At 33.5% G+C, this 18627-nt stretch overlaps 1 protein-coding gene across 5 annotated transcripts in view; it reads right to left on the bottom strand.

Annotated features, from left to right (window-relative positions):
- DIAPH3 (diaphanous related formin 3) overlaps window positions 1-18627 on the bottom strand; it is a 548620-nt gene that overhangs the window by 165050 nt on the left and 364943 nt on the right. For all 5 annotated transcript variants that reach the window (XM_029210108.1, XM_029210109.1, XM_029210110.1 and 2 more), the window contains one exon: window positions 10043-10178. In XM_029210108.1, the coding sequence (XP_029065941.1) occupies window positions 10043-10178 (136 nt within the window). The remainder of the gene's footprint in view (window positions 1-10042; window positions 10179-18627) is intronic.

Raw genomic sequence — 18627 nt, 5'->3', positions numbered from 1 at the left:
GATTTGTGATTATGCCTGAAATAAGACAACATTCAATGTCTATCTCTGAAATTGAAGAGAACAACTTCCCATCAAATACAAATAATAATTCCACTCAGAACTGGCAATCTGACTTGGAAGGGCTCATGGTGACAACAATCCACCGGCTTGGAAAGTGTACACTGTGTAAATAACTACTGATTAGGGAGATAGTTATCTAAGGAGTACTCAATGTTATACACAAAGAAGATGCTACTGTGATTGAGTCCTCAATTACAGTACAATAAGTGTAACTGATGTTATCAAAGTTATAGCATCTCCATATTGTAATAAGATCAAAATTACTGATTGATATGATTTCTGCCTAGAATATAAACAGGGTGAATCTAGGCTTAGTAATACAAAAATTTATGAATAAGTGATGTTAATATAAAGATTTCTTTGGTAAAATTCGTAAAAGAAATCTGTGCTATACAATAAAGATTTAAACGATTTTTCCCCGATGATTGGCATTTAATCTCTCACTCCAAAACAAACCTAAACAACAAAAATTGGAGTCTATTTTCTACTTGGCATGTAGTTAATATTATATAATATTCATAAAAAGGGCAATGAAAATGATTTTTTTTTATTTATTTATTTTTTGCGGTACGTGGGCCTCTCACTGTTGTGGCCTCTCCCGTTGCGGAGCACAGGCTCCAGATGTTCAGGCTCAGCAGCCATGGTTCACGGGCCTAGCCACTCCGCGGCATGTGGGATCTTCCCGGACCGGGGCACGAACCCGTGTCCCCTGCATCAGCAGGTGGACTCTCCACCACTGCGCCACCAGGGAAGCCCTGGTTTTTAAATACTGGATGAGCAGTAAACCAATCAGTGTGAGGATGTAACATAATGATGTTTAACAAAGAACTACACACATAGCTCAAAGTTAAAAAAAAAAAAAAATAATCAAGGTTTCAAGATATGTTGTGCTAGAGAAGTCTGAGAGCCTCCTCTCCTAATTTCTCTTCTCTGGGGCATTTTGGAAGGAGACAAAATGGTATGTGAGCCTTGCACAGCTACACAGAGAAGCCATCTATGAGTGCACACAAAAGCTATTCTCTAAATGAGTTTCCACAAATTGAAACTGTGTTTTCCAGTGAGAGACTCCTGCATACAAATGAAAACTATATATATATAGTTTTCTATATATATGTATAACTATTATATATAGTATATATATAACTATTAGTGAGACTCTCTAGGAAAAGTCTCCCACCAGACACCCCTTGATACTATTCATGGGGTCTCAGTCTCTTAATACCATCAGAAAAAAAAAATGTCACATGGTAGAGATGGGGGGTGGAGACGGGGTGTCTCAGGGCATTTGTGCTCCAGTAAAGCACACTAAGGTGTTTGTGCCCTTTCAAAAATACTATACTGCAAGTTCCCTGGGTCCTTAACTTCTAACCTGGGTCAAACAGTGAAAATACTGAAGACATTTTCACCCCTTTCAGAGCTGTTGAGCTCTGGGCCCAGAACTATTTAGACTATTGAAAAATCCCTCCTTCAAGAGGGGCAGGGTGGGGCAGAAGACCTAAATAGACATTTCTCCAAAGAAGACATACAGATGGGTAAGAGGCATATGAAAAGATGCTCAACGTCACTAATTATTAGAGAAATGCAAATCAAAACTACAATGAGGTATCACCTCACACTGGTCAGAATGGGCATCATCAGAAAATCTACAAACAACAAATGCTGGAGAGGGTTTGGAGAAAAGGGAACCCTCCTGCACTGTTGGTGGGAATGTAAATTGATACAGCCACTATGGAGAGCAGTATGGAGGTTCTTTAAAAAGCTAAAAATAGAATTACCATATGACCCAGCAATCCCACTACTGGGCATATACCCAGAGAAAACCATAATTCAAAAAGACACACGTGCCCCAATGTTCACTGCAGCACTATTTACAATAGCCAGGTCATGGAAGCAACCTAAATGCCCATTGACAGATGAATGGATAAAGAAGATGTGGTATATATACACAATGGAATATTACTCAGCCATAAAAAGGAACGAAATTGGGTCATTTGCAGAGATGTGGTTGGACCTAGAGACTGTCATACAGAGTGAAGTAACTCAGAAAGAGAAAAACAACTATCTTATATTAATGCATGTATGTGGAATCTAGAAAAATGGTACAGATGAACCAGTTTGCAAGGCAGAAATAGAGCCAAAGATGTAGAGAACAAATGTATGGATGCAAAGGGGGGAAAGTGGGGAGAGGGTGGGGGGATAAATTGGGAGATTGGGATTGACATATATACACTAATATGTATAAAATAGATAACTAATAAGAACCTACCATGTAAAAAAATAAATAAAATAAAATTCAAAAAAAAAGATACAAATGAACTTATTTACAAAATCGAAACAGACTCACAGACTTCAAAAACAAGCTATGGTTACAAAGGGGAAATGTGGGGTGGGGGGAGGGATAAATTAGGAGTTTGGGATTATATATACACACTACCGTATATAAAATAGATAATCAACAAGGACCTACTGTATGGCACAGGGAGCTCTAGTCAATATTCTGTAATGACCTATATGGGAAAAGAATCTGAAAAATAATGGATATATGTATATGTATCACTGAATCACCTTGCTGTACACCTGAAACTAACACAACATTATAAATCAACTATACTCCAATATAAAATAAAAATTAAAAAAAAATTAAACCTCTTGTAAATCATGTATACTTCAATAAAAAAATTAAAAAGAAAAAGTGGGGCAGGGAGGTGCTAGTTCTAGGCATTGGGTTATACAAATCTTTGGATAAGCAGAAGAATCAAAGTAGAATCTGAAGCATTTGGGAAGCATTCCTAATTTGGCAATTCTCTCAAAACTTCCCAAGACAGAGGAAGAGGCTATCTAGTTTAAAACCATTGATATGGCACTAAAGAGACAGTTGTCCTTCTCACAGGTTTTCAGGGAAGACAATTCTCAACAAACGTATACAATACATAGGTATAGTCTAGTGCCAGTCACCAATTACTAAAATTGTTTTGGTCTCTTTTTTCTGCATTATGGTTAAGTCATCAGTGGTAAAGGAATAACAGCACAATAGTTAAAAATACGACTTCTGGGACTATCATATTAAGTGAAGTAAGTCAGATGGAGAGAGAAAAGTATATCACTTAGAGATGAAATCTAAAACAATAATATAAATCAACTTATTTACAAAACAGAAACAAACTCACAGACATAGAAAACAAACTTATCGTTACCACAGGGGAAAGGAGAAGGGGGAGGGATAAATTAGCATTATGGAACTAACAGCTACACACCACTATATATAAAATAGATAAATAATAAGGATTTACTGTATAGCACAGGGAACTATATTCAATATCTTGTATTAACCTATCATGAAAAAGAATCTAAAGCTGTACACCTGAAATAACACAATATTGTAAATCAACCATAGTTCAATTAAAAAAATTTAAAGAACTAAAAATAAAAACATGACCTCTGGTCAGAAAACATGAGTCTTGGCTTCACTTCTTGCTAAAACTGTGACCATGTACAAAAGGAATTAACTGACTCTTTGATAAAAATAGTCTTCTAAGATCACTGCAACTATTACATGCAATAATGAACACATACAGAGCCTGGCAAATATGTGATACATAAAACGGTGGTGGTAGTTGTAATGATAGCAGTAGTAGTGGGTGTTGTTGCTTTTATTATTATTATTATAATTATTATTATTCCTTAAAAGATGAAGGTAAGAAAAGAGAAATAATCACTGCCAATGCAATCTAATTTATTTATTCTTCTAAGTAGAGAAATAATTAAAACTACTGTTTGATATGCATAAATGGCCAAAAGATGCTAAAAAACTGAAAGCACTACTCTATAAAACTAGAATATATGCAATTATGGAAAATAATCTAAGTTTTACGATATATGTAGAGGGCACGGTAATTGTCAAGCCTTTGAAAGCAAGTATACACATTAATTGCATAACTTTGAGACTGGCAGAGACATTCCCAAATAGTATTTCTGTAATATGTATTTCCTCTAAAATGGAGGCCTAATTGCTTAGTTATTCCAAATTGCAGAATGGAAAACAAAGGAGCAGTTTTGGCCATGTAGGTAAACAACAGATTTCTAAAAGCTAATTATCTCTTTATTTAATAGACTGAAGTTGTACCAAATGAGACATTTAAGTCTAATAAATAATAAACAAATTGTAACCTAAAATATAGAAGCTGCTCATACAGTTTTTATTGCTCCATTAAATAAGCTCTTATTTACTTCCTTCACAAAACATAATTATACAACACTGGGTCCATTTCAAGACCATTCTGATGTGCTATTTAAAAATTAAGTGAATCAACTTAAATACTCAGGAAGTCTTAAAGCATAATATTTGAATTCTATTATCAAACGCCCTATTCATTTCCATGATTAAGAAACAGAAGTGCAGCTTTGAAAAAGTTGTACATAATCACATAAAATCACTATTTGTCTTACTAGAAATGATCACACATAAGGATAGCTACACACTTTAAATAAATTTCACTGTCTACACTTTAATTTCTACATCAGATGTTTAATACTTTCAGTATCTTCTAAATAAAAATAATTCAAATTTAAACATCAACCTCAGAGAATGTATTCAAACTTCAACCAATTAAACAAGGACATCATGAAAATGTAGTTAATTTGCTTGTTTGTTTAATGTAATACCAAATCATTCAACAGAAATAACCACAACTACATATGTGAATATTTAAGAGACCTCCAGGCTTATCATTTTTAAAGAAAACAAAAATGAGACAAATGACCTTTTAATGCCATTCCATAATACAAGATGCTGTGCTTCTTAGTTTTGCTGCTCGCTTCATTTTTCTTCTTAGGGAAACAGCCCACTATCCCATGTTTATTTTCATTCTACTAACAAAAATAACATTCTGAAATGATAGTGATAATAAACAGTAGACTTGAAAATAGTTGCTTGCTGTCTTGCCAAGGGCAAGTAGTGATTTTGATGGATAAGAAAAGCAGGGATTGAATTTACTCTACTGCCTCGGGTGATGGTACAAGAATTTGTACATCTGTGAAAAAACACAGTTCTTATTTGCATGGTGAAAATACTAAAGTAATGAAAATATACGGAAGGAAGCTTCCTGTGGGTTTAGGGTAGGGTTATGTGAAGATTTTTCTCCTTCTCTATCATTCAGGGGTATGTGTTCTACATACGGAAATAAGAAAAAACAAGAAGTTCCTGGTCCAGAGAGGTGGCAAAACACTACTATAAATTGAACAATTTGCCCTTCTACATTCTTTTGAAAAAAGGAAAGCCAGGGCAACAACTTCTACAAAGATTAGAGCAATACCATATTCTGTATGAAAATATAACACCCAGAAAGAAAAATAATATAAAGTTTTAGCTGATCCTCACAATAAGATGTTTAAAAAATTCCTACTATTAGCATATATAGCATAGTAAATATACATGAGACTGGTTATCCTATCAGTTTATAAGGAGTTTTAAAACCAATATTTTAAATGAATAAGTTTGATATACATTAATATTCTCTTTAGTTCTGAAGACCAAATTTCATCTCCAGCACACACCAACACAGCCAGTCTCTATTTTCATCTCATTATCCTGTCTTACTTTACTTCTCATAACTTTTTATAATCTGAAATTATCTTACATATGTGGTTGTCTGATTCACTCATTATAATTATAAACTTCATCACAGCAGAAACCTTATTTATCCTTATTTATCACTGCAATCACAGCATATAGGAAAAAAAAAACTGTTGATGAATAAAAGAAACAAAAGTGGCCTAGCTATTAATTTTTTCTGTACCAATAAAATAATAATGGAAGACCATAGTAATTATATTTTTCATAATAATACACTGTATTGACGAAAAGCATGTTCTACATCTAATATGGAAAGAAAAAGGTGACTTCATATTTGTACTATTTTTAAAACAGTACTATTTTTAAATATGAAAAAAGGTATCAACAAATAGTAATAATATATTTGATTCTTATATGACTTACTTGGCTATAAACACTACATTAATACTGAGACTGAATATTTTGTTTTTCTATGCTAATAATCATGTTATGGTTAAAGGAAAATTAAAGACAGTCAGAATAATCATCATTTACTGGGATTTTAGAAGAGGTCTTTTACTTTGGTGAGAAAATTATATATTTAGGTGCTATGAAATTTGGGATATAGCCCTAAATTCTTTAAAATTCTACAGTACAGGAAAATAATTCAAAGTTGATTTCCAAAATTTTCAAAAGAACTGCATCATAGCTTTCCATTGTATCAAATGCTGTATGATCTTTTATCAAATGATTGATTAAATCTATTAAAATATTCACATAATATATAGTATTAAAGTATTTATTTAATATTGTTTATATAAATCAATGTTAGCCAGACTATCCTTTGAAGAATACTCTCCCGGAAAATGTCGAAATGTATGGTACATATGGATCTCTGCATATAAAGGCTTTGGGAGCTCCCATCAAGTGAGAGCCTTACATTTATTTGAAACCCATCTACGATAATTTCCAGACCATGTTTGGGAAGAGATAGTATAGAAAAATTTCATAAAATAATCCAATAGGTCGAATAAGATGAGCTCCAATTTACAAAAGATGTAATAGAAAACTCTCCTTAAATTTATTTGAAAAATCAAAAATATTCAAATTTATTTTAGTAATTAAGAATAGAAAAGTAACAACCTCAACATAAAATTACCTATCTGAAAACAAAATAAACCAGCTATTAGCCATAATTGATCGTCAAATTTTAGAACAGTTTTGATAGAATTCAGAAACAGACCCTAGTATATTAAAAATTATACATCAAATATATGAATGATTAAGAAAGAATTACAAATAAATGGAGCAGAATAGTATTATGAATAACTTAAACTAAAAAAAGATTGAAGCAGAATATGAAATTGCTGAAGGGATGATTTTCTAAACCTAAAGATGATAGAAAAAAAATCACAAAAACAAAGATTATAATGAAACATTACATAAAAAGAAACACATGTCAAGATATAAAAATAAAAAGCCAAATTGAGAAAATCTATTTAAAAGGTAAATATTGATGTATAATAAACTAACACATAAATCAATTAGGAAAAAGACTAAGACAGCACAATTCACAAAGGAGGATATACAAATCCACCATAAACACTTGAAAAAATGTCCAGATTCAGTAATATTCAAAGAAATGCAAGTGAAGGTAATAAAATACAACTTTTTAATCCATTAAATTAACAAAACCCTTAAAAAATGAGAATGCTCAACTAAGACACATTCATAAACTAACTAAACATTAAAAGTTGGTGAAATTAGAATAATGCTTCTGGAAATCAATTTGGTAACATGCACCAAAAGTCTTAAAAATATTTACCCTTTTTTATTCCATATTCTAATAATTACAAACATTTTCAATTAGTTATAAATAAATAAATATCACACTGAAAAGTTGGAAATAACTATTTTTCTATGACCTCACATTGACTAATGCAACATGGTATATCCAGTGGAGGCAACAACATAGATATTACAAATTACAAATTAAAAATCACAAGTTATGTAAAACATGAAACATTCAGGAAGTTCAGCAAGGTAATGTGAGACACTAAACTCACGTTGTTAAAAGGTACAAGCTTTTAAAACTGAAGGAAAAATGTGTCAAAATATTAACAGTGATTCTTTGGATTATGGATAATGGTCTTTGATCCAATACTTTTTAGGTGATTTTCTATAACATGAAAATATTATTTTCAAATTGGAAAATAAAATTAGTTATTTTTAAAAATGGAAACTTCCTTCAGGAGAAATAGAAATTTAAATGAAAACATTATTAAGATTACATTGGATGTGAGGTTTCATTAAAATTTTTGCTTCCTGTCAGGTTTCAACTTTCCAGACTCATTGCTAAAAAGGCTCTGTGTGACAGACCCCTAGGTAAAACCCACAAACAGTACACAGCCAATCTGCCATCAAGTAACTCATCTAGATGACTTGTTAACCAACACAAAATGAGCTAATGTTCAATATCAGAATGTCTGGTAAATTAGGCAGTAATACATTATTTTAAATAGGTGTCCAGAAGTTTCTTTTAAAAATCATTGCTAAGTTTTCCTGATCTCCATTTTGTTAACACTTTCAGATACTTTTGAGAACACTTCCTGAATTTCAAATGTACTCCTGTGAACAAGAAATTGTGCTTGGATAATTTTTTCCCCTAGAAGAAACATGTACAATACATTAAGATACTCAGCTTGCTTTATTAAAGATAAAATATGCCTGTAAAAGTGAAAGTAAAGAAGGCAAAAAAGGCATCTCGGTTTACCCCAGGGAAACCTTAGGTGAATTTGCAGCCCTGAGTTGTAAACTATGGTAATTGAGCAGTGAAGTTGATGGATTTTAATTAAAGTTTTCTGCAATCCTTAGTGGCTTGGAGGTGGAAGAGAGAGAATTTTGAGAGGGTAAAAATATAACTACAATTTACTTAATTCTTTTGCTTCTAACTTAGTGGTAACTTTTAGCTTTAGAAAATATACATATATGTCTCTGTAAAACAGTAGTTTTTCTACATTTTCTTTTAAATTTTTTCCAAGAACGTTTTTTTTTTTTTTGTTATATGCGGGCCTCTCACTGTTGTGGCCTCTCCCGTTGCGGAGCACAGGCTCCGGACGCACAGGCTCAGCGGCCATGGCTCACGGGCCCAGCCGCTCCGTGGCATGTGGGATCCTCCCGGACCGGGGCACGAACCCGCATGCCCTGCATCAGCAGTAGGACTCCCAACCACTGCACCACCAGGGAAGCCCCCAAGAATGTTTTAATAAAGAAAATTTCAGGGACTGCCCTGGTGGCGCAGTGGATAAGAATCCACCTGCCAATGCAGGGGACACAGGTTCGATTCCTGGTCCAGGAAGATCCCACATGCCACACAGCAACTAAGCCAGTGCGCCACAACTACTCAGCCTGCGCTCTAGAGCCCGTGAGCCACAACTACTGAGCGCATGTACCACAACTACTGAAGCCCGCGTGCCTAGAGCCCGTGCTCCACAACAAGAGAAACCACCGCACCGCAACGAAGAGTAGCCCCCGCTCGCAGCAACTAGAGAAAGCCTGTGCGCACCAACAAAGACCCAACGCAGCCAAAAATAAATAAAATAATTTTTTTTATAAAAACAGAAAATTTCAAAATACAAAGGTAGAGAAAATGGTATAGTGAACACATCCAACCCTCCAAGTACCCATCACCCAACTTTACCACGCATTATTTACAGCCAATCTTGTGTCATCTATACACCTGCCTACTTTCCAGTCATGCTAGGCTATTTTGACCGAAATCCCAGATATAATATCTTTTCATCTATAAACTTTCAGTACGAGTCTCTAAAAGAGACTTTAAAACATATTCACAACAATGTTGTCACGTCTACAAGAAAAAATAAAGTATTGAAATTTTTCAGACTACTTTTTTCTACATTTGTTTGGATCAGAGTATATATAAGTTTCATTTATTACAATTAGTCGATATGTCTCTTTAAGTCTCTTTTAATCAGTAAGTTTCCCATCCATCATATTTTCCCCTTCCTTAAGAGTATTTTGTTAAAGAAAACAGGTTACTTGTCCCAGAGAATTTCCCACAGTTTCCTATAGTTAATTTATTCACTGACATAAATTCTTGCAGATTGGTTATTTAAGTAGTAGCCAAAGAACTGGTTATTTAAGTAGTTGCCAAAGAACTGCTAATATAATGGAACTACAACAGTACACCAGAGGACCAAAATCACCTATGACCAATATCAGAATTAAAACACTACTTGTTAGTAAACTAAAGTGGGGAAAGCCCATAAAAGAAAGAATTGCTCTACTGTTTAGGTATACAAATAAGCGATCATGTCTTCCTTTTTCACAGAAGTATATTAAACTGCTGATAAAGTAACCCATATTAATCTTGGTGTACACAGTATAAATAGCAAATTTGATAGTACTCACCAGTCTTCATTTCTAATAGGCGCTTTTTCTTTTGTTGGCGTTCAAGTCTTTCCTTCTCTGCCAATTCTTTGGCTATCCTGGCACGTTTTTCTTTTTCCTCTGCTTCTCTTTTTTTGAAATTGTCCTTCATTGCTTGCTATTACAAACAAATTTTGGAAAATGATCAATATTAACCACAGTGATTCCACAAAGAAAATGGAAAATTATTAATCTGTAGAATTGTGATTAAATGTCCTTTAAGTAATGGCTACTTCTTATATTAGTAACACAATCTTTTAAAATATTAGCACATGAACCTTTGTTAAATGTGTTATGTATGTAAAAATACAACTGTTATATTTAAAACACCTGCATATTAGTGAAATCAACTAAGAGAAGGAAGACAGAAACTAAAGATAAAAGAGCATTTAATTTACAAATCAAAACCATTTTCCTATACATACTTCCGAAAGAGTGTCTAGAATATGTATCAGTCTCCCGTACCTCCTCTGCTAAGTAAACTATTGAGTACGAGAAAAATAATCACGGAAGAAATGATAGAAAAGAGCTGAAATTTTGTAATGGCTACCTTATATTACAAACCATTATTTAACAATTTCTTTCATACAGAGAGAAGTGTCATAAGGATGACTAAAGAAATATTTAGCATTTCAAAGTCAGGCCCTCTGACTGTTCATCAAAACCAATAATGACATGTGAACCATAAGAAGATCTCAATAGATATGTGATTAGTTACATTCTTATTTTTTAAAGTTTTATGCAAATCAAGAAATGCCACTCATGTGGCATTTGTGGGAATTAGCAGGTAATCATAGATTTTTCAAAGTGCCAACAAACAGCATGGCATCATATTACACTCTTCTGTGGAGACCATAGTCTCAGGACCAATGAATCCAAACAGGTTATCTAATTGCTAGTTTATCACTAATAGAACTAAGTAGAAAAGTATATAATTAAACTTTAGCAAGTAGGTGGCATGTTATTTTGGGGGGGAGGCTTTAATTTCTTCTTTACTATAATATTCTTCTTTTTTCTTTACCCTAGGGATAATGCAAGTTCTTCTTTAGAAATAAAATAAAAAAACAAAATAAAGTATTATTGATCAAAACAATAAAAGGAAAATTGCAAAGAAAAAAGGAGGAATAAAAAGCACAGAATAAAGGGAATATTAAACTCATCCATTCATCCATCCATGCAATAAACATTTACTGAGAGACTGAATAGTAAATGGTACTAACCTAAAGACTTGGGAAATAGAGATATAGTTCTAAAACAAGTTTACATTCTGTGTGATAGGGTGGGACAGGAGGAAAAGACAGATGATAAACAATTAAAATCTTTAATAAATATAGTACTACAAAAAAAAAATTAAAAGAATGATGTGATAGAATGCCTGGACAGTTAACTTACATTAGGTGGTCAGATAAGGCTTCCCTTTCTGATTTGATTCAAGCTCAAAGTCAAGGAGCTACCCAGATAATGATCTGGGAAAAAACAAATGCAAAGGCTGTTGATGGGTTGGAGAGAGAAGAAAGAGGCCAGTATGGTGGTGTTAGATAAGGTCAGAAGATATGCTGGGGCCTGATCATTTAGGATCTTCTAGAACAAGATAGGGGGTTAGAGTTTCTTTCAAGGAAGTAGGAAACAACTAAAGACTTTCAAGTAAGAGAATGCGAAACTAAGTACTCTAAGTTACAAGTACTAATGAAGCACCTTTGTTCCAAACTATCTTTTCAAAGATATTTATATAATGAACACTCTTGGTAGAGGTAGTGTCTACCTCTCAAGCAAATGGATTTGTTTACTGTCCAGTATGATAAACTGGAGCAAAGGTCAAATAGTCTTACTAATTCTGAAAAACGATTGGGTTCCCTAAATTCAGGATTTCCTTCCAGTAATACAAAGCACTATGTGTGTAGGTATTAAACCCAGCCCTCTTCACATTGCCCTGTGGGAACCTGAGATCAGTAATCTATGAAATTATTTACTATAGCTATGACTAGTGCTGTAATAAACCGTTCTTTGTTTCTGACCCCATGGTCTTTTGTCTTTACCAACATCCACAAAGCTTTGGAAATCATGAAACTTTGATAAATTCTCAGATTCTTCACAGTTTGTGACATATAGTAACACTAAATATTATTGCTAAGCTATGAAATACCAGCTGCAATAATACATATTTTAATATGCAATCCCTCCTTTCCTCAAAATGGAATCTGCATCCTCCATTCTGACTCAGAATAATTGTGTGCTTGTTCACTACAATGAAAGTAAGAGGCAGAAGCAAGACTTGAAAGCTAGCTACAGTTTATATTTTTTCCACCATGTGGCTTCATATTGATGCAGCATACGTTAAGCACCAGCTATACGATGACAGCTGCTAAAAAGTCAACATAAGTTAGGAAAAGAGAAGGCAACCTATAAAATGGACAACCACGAATAAATGGACAAATTCTTAGAAAGGTATAATTTCCTAAGACTGAAGCAGGAAGAATTAGAAAATATAAGCAGACCTATCACAAGTAATGGAATTGAAACCGTAATTAAAAATCTTCCAACAAACAAAAGTCCAGGACCAGATGGCTTCACAGGCAAATTCTATCAAACTTTTAGAGAAGATCTATCATCGATCCTTCTCAAACTCTTCCGAAAAACTGCAGATGGAGAAACACTCCCAAATCCATTCTACAAAGCCACCATCACTCTGATACCAAAACCAGAAAAAGAAATCACAAAAAAAGAAAATTATAGACTAATATCACTGATGAACATGGATGCAAAAGTCCTGAACAAAATACTAGCAAACAGAATCCAACAGCACATTAAAAGGATCATACACCGTGATCAAGTGGGATTTATCCCAGGGATGCAAGGATTCTTCAATATATGCAAATCAATCAATGTGATATACCACATTAACAAATTAAGGAATAAAAACCGTATGATCATCTCAATAGATGCAGAAAAAGCTTTTGACAAAATTCAACACACATTTATGATAAAAACTCTCCAGAAAGTGGGCATAGAGGGAACCTATCTCAACATAATAAAGGCCATATATGACAAACCCACAACAAGCATCATACTCAATGGTGAAAAACTGAAAGCATTTCCTCTAAGATCAGGAAGAAGACAAGGATGTCCACTCTCGCCACTATTATTCAACATCGTTTTGGAAGTCCGAGCCATGGCAATCAGAGAAGAAAAAGAAATAAAAGGAATACAAATCGGAAAAGAAGAAGTAAGACTATCACTGTTTGCCGATGACATGATATTATACATAGAAAATCCTAAAGATGACACCAGAAAACTACTAGAACTAATCAATGAATTTGGTAAGGTTGCAGGATACTAAATTAATGCACAAAATCTCTGGCATTCCTATACACCAACAACGAAAAATCAGAAAGTGAAATTAAGGAAACACTCCCATTTACCACTGCAACAAAAAGAACACAATATCTAGGAATAAACCTGCCTAAGGAGGCAAAAGGCTTGTACTCAGAAAACTATAAAACACTGATGAAAGAAATCAAAGATGACATAAACAGATGGAGAAATATACCATGTTCTTGGACTGGAAGAATCAATATTGTGAAAATGACTATACTACCCAAAGCAATCTACAGATTCAGTGCAATTCCTATCAAACTACTAATGGCATTCTTCACAAAATTAGAACAAAAAATTTTACAGTTCATATGGAAACACAAAAGACCCCTAATAGCCAAAGCAATCTTGAGAAAGAAAAATGGAGCTGGAGGAATCAAGCTCCCCAACTTCAAACTATACCACAAAGCTACAGTAATACAGAATGGTACTGGTACAAAAACAGACATATAAATCAATGGTACAGCATAGAATGCCCAGAGATAAACCCACGCACATATGGGCACCTAATCTATGACAAAGGAGGCAAGAAAATACAATGGAGAGAAGACAGCCTCTTCAATAAGTGGTGCTGGGAAAACTGGACAGCTACACGTAAAAGAATGAAATTAGAGCACTACATAACACCATACACAAAAATAAACTTCAAATGGATTAAACACTTAAATGTAAGACCAGACACTATAAAACTCTTAGAGGAAAAACACTCTTTGACATAAACCACAGCAAGATCTTTTTTGACCCACCTCCTAGAGTAATGGAAATAAAAAGAAAAATAAACATACGGGACTTAATTAAACTTAAAAGCGTTTGCACAGCAAAGTAAACCATAAACAAGACAAAAAGACAGCCCTCAGAATGGGAGAAAATATTTGCAAATGAAATAAGAGACAAATGATTAAACTCCAAAATATACAAATAGCTCATGGAGCTCAATATCAAAAAAACAAACAATCCAGTTAAAAAATGGGCGGAAGACCTAAATAGACATTTCACCAACAAAGACATACAGTTGGCCAAGAGGCACATGAAAAGATGTTCAACATCACTAATTATTAGAGAAATGCAAATCAAAACTACAATGAGGTATCAACCCATGCAGGTCAGAATTGCCATTATCAAAAAATCTAGAAACAATAAATGCTGGAAAGGGTGTGGTGAAAAGGGAATCCTCTTGCACTGTTGGTGGGAATGTAAATTGATACAACCACTATGGAAAACATTATGGAGGTTCCTTAAAAAACTAAAAATACAACTACCATATGACCCAGCAATCCCAGTACTGGGCACATATTCTGAGAAAACCATAATTCAAAAAGAGTCATGTACCAAAATGTTCACTGCAGCTCTATTTAGCCAGGACATGGAAGCAACCTAAGCGTCCACTGACAGATGAATGGATAAAGAAGATGTGGCATATATATACACAAGGGAATATTACTCAGCCATAAAAAGAAATGAAATTGAGTTATTTGTAGTGAGGTCGATGGACTTAGAGTCTGCCATACAGAGTGAATGAAGTAAGTCAGAGAGAGAAAAACAAATACCATATGCTAATACATATATATGGAATCTAAAAAACAAACAAACAATAAAACATGGTATTGATGAACCTAGTTGTAAGGCAGCAATAAAGAGGTAAACATAGAAAAGGGACTTGAGGACGTGGGGTGGGAGGGTGAAGCTGGAGCGAAGTGAGCGTAGCATAGACATATATACACTACCGAATGGAAAATAGTTGGCTGGTGGGAAGCAGCCGCATAGCACAGGGAGATAGGCTCGGCTCGGTGCTTTGCGATGACCTAGAGGGTGAGACAGGGAGGAGCGGAGGGAGGCTTAAGAGGGAGGGGATATGGGGACATGTATATGCATATGGCTGATTCGCTTTGTTGTGCAACAGAAACTAACACAGTATTGTGAAGCAATTATACTCCAATAAAGATCTATTAAAAAGAAAAGACGTGTGGTTTCACAGACAAGTGTGTATATCTGTATGTGTGTGTGCATGTGCACCTGTGTATGTATGTATAAGGGAGATGGGAAAGGAAAGGTGGATTGTGGAGGACAAAGGTTAGGCAAATATTTGGGAATCAAAGCTTATTTCTTGTTTGAGGGAAATGAGTAAGAGGAACGGGTAATAGACAAAAAATATATCATGTAGCTTATTTTTCAAACTTATTAAAGCATACAATTTTCAGATGTGAATTTTCTACTTTAATGACTGGATGCATTTCAATGAGAACATTGAATAGATCACCTATTACCAGATATAACTGCCACACCCTTTTAATATTCCATTGGGCAATAAAAAGTCAAATTTACTTCTTAGGATCTATAAAAATAATGTTTACCTTTAGAAATAAGGACTGAAGTAGTTCTTAAAGCTATTCTGTCTTATGGAAAATGCACTATAGAGTTTCATTTAAAAGCCTATCTCATTGAAAACATATCTTATTCTAACATTATAACTAATAGAAGAATTTTAGCTGGAAAAATACCAACAGACAGCATAGAAATAGGCAGTTAGTCTGAAAATACTATCTCAGTTCAAATAGTAATTTGGAGTTTTCTTTTATTCTAAATTTTGAGAAGTAAAAGCAGCCTAAAACAGAAAAGTTTAGAAAACCGCATTATTCTAGATATCATTGCCTCTTAGTTACTTCAATTCTAAAATTTGAAGCCAGAAAGGAAAGTTACGGGTGAACCATATACATAGTTATGTATAAGAAAACAATTTCTTTTTTAATCAACTTATTCTTGACCTGGTTTTCCATATAGTCAGTTGGTAAATAAATTGCACTGCCACTGACTACTTTCATCTATGTAATGCCAAAAGAAATTCTTTGAGTGCTTGCAAAACTTCCAGACACAGCCTGGTACATGCTCTTGTCTGAAAGATCTATGGGCTTACCAGTCTAGAGGATTTTAAAACGTCAGTCACATTTTGACTGTTCACTTCAAAGGTATAACCAATAATTTACCTGGGTTCCTAAGGCTCACGTGCTTTTTATGGTAATAGAAGATTCTAAAATATCTCTAAAAAATACAGAGGTATATTAATAAATGTACATACAAAAATATATAGATATATGTTAACAAATATACGTGTGTCTGTATGTGCTCATGTCTGTGTATTTTGGAAGAAAATAAAATACACCAGTTCACAATTGTTTTCCTCCTAGAGTTTGTTTTCTACATAACTAAATGTAATAATAAGAACTTTCCCACTACTAGTTTAAATACACATTATAGCATTATACAACACATTTTCTCTCAGAGAAAGCAAAATAAACCAAAGCCAGTAAGTTTAAATGAATGTGTGTATGTGTATGTATGTAAAATTTAGAAGTCTTGCAGAGTATAATCCTCCAGAAATTGTGGCTATTATCATAAATGTTATCTTTGAGTTTTTTATATTTGCATTATCCTTTATTGTAAACTTCTATGACTTGCTTTTTTCACTCTACGTTTCTAAGATTCATCCATATTTTTATGTATAACTTGTGTTTTATTATTTATTCTCCTATCAGTGGGATTTGGGTTGTTTCCAATTTGGGGCTATGATGAACCATGCAGTTACAAACATTTTTGTATGTTTCCCTGTGTATATGTGTAAGAGTTTTTTTTTTAATGGCAGGTCTCATTGGCTCTTAGATCTGTTTAGAAATTGTTGAAAGATACTCTTTAAGTGAAAGAGAACAGAACATTTTAGAACATAACATAAGCAGTGAGGATAAGTATTGCTTGTTTCTGTTCAAAAAATATATAAATATAAGAGTTCTGGGTCCCATTACAAAATATTATTTTACAACGTGGGTTAGGGTCAAATACTTTGAAAGCCACTGCTTTCTAGGATAGGAGCACAACTGATAAATGAAAGGAGAGGGTTGTCTTCAGTCTCACTAGGTGAGGTGAAAGTGTTTTCAAAGCAGTTGAGCCAAAGTACACCCCCACCATCAGTACATAATCATAGCCTACATACTCACCAAGACTGTTATCATCAGTTTTTACCTATATGGAAGGTATATAATAGTATCACATCATGCTTTTAACTTGTATATCTATGTTATTAATTTAACTATTTTCTCACATGTTTATAAAATATTTGTATTTCCTATTCTATGAAATGCCTATTCCTATCTCTTATCCACTGTTCCATTAGGTTATCATTTTCTTAATGACAGTAGTTCTTCAAATATTTTGGATACTAATCTTTTGTTAGCTTTGTGCTTTTTAAATATATCCTGGATTGTAAATGTCATTGTACTTTATGTATATTGTCTTGCAGTAAACAGAAGTTCTCAAATTTATGTAGTAGTCAAAAATCTCTTTTCCCTTATTGTTGATACCTTTAATATATTATTTAAGAAATCCTTCCCTACATCAAAGACAACAATATTCCTCCATATTTTCTTCTTAAAATTTTAAATGATGCTCACATTTCAGTACCTACTTTATTTAACTGTGATCAACATTTGTGAATACAGTTGTGAATAAAATGAGCTGGGAATCCGATTTAATTTTTTCATATGAAAAATGAGTTGACCCATAACAATTTCACAAGTAGCCTATCCTTTCCCCCACTGATCTACAAAGCCATCTCTTCTGGATTTCAAGTGTCCATATACATGTTGATGTTTTGGGGCTGTTTTAGTACATTTGATCAATGTATCCATGTTTGCACCAATAACACTCTGTCTTAATTATGATAGCTTATATATTCTTTTTCTTCTTCCTTTTCTTCTTTAGAAATGACTGCACTATCCTTGGGCCTTTGCTTTGTCATCTATATTTCAGAATAGACTTATTAAGTGTTTTGAAAAAGCTTATTAGGATTTTGAGCAGAATTGCTGATTCTGTAGATTAATTGAGAATTGATATCTTTATATCAATATCTTTATATCAATAATGAATCTTTCTATTTATGAACAGGATGTGGCTCTCCATTAAGTTTCATCTTTTAAAAGTCTATTGAAAATACTTAGAATTTACCCCATTCAGGTCTTGGACATCTTTTGTTAGATTTGTTGTCTGTATCTTCTCTTCCTATTTCTTATAAATGATGTATTTTTAAAAAATTATGATTTTTCAATATTTTGTAACTAATGTGTAAAAATGTAGTTGATTCTATACATTCCATTGATAAAATTTCTTATTTTTAATAATTTTCCTGTAGGTTCATTTTTGCATTATTC

This window comes from Monodon monoceros, unplaced genomic scaffold (assembly GCF_005190385.1).
Source record: "Monodon monoceros isolate NGI ecotype Baffin Bay Population unplaced genomic scaffold, NGI_Narwhal_1 Super_Scaffold_8, whole genome shotgun sequence".
Lineage (NCBI taxonomy): Eukaryota > Metazoa > Chordata > Mammalia > Artiodactyla > Monodontidae > Monodon > Monodon monoceros.
This window is presented reverse-complemented; position numbering and strand designations above follow the sequence as displayed.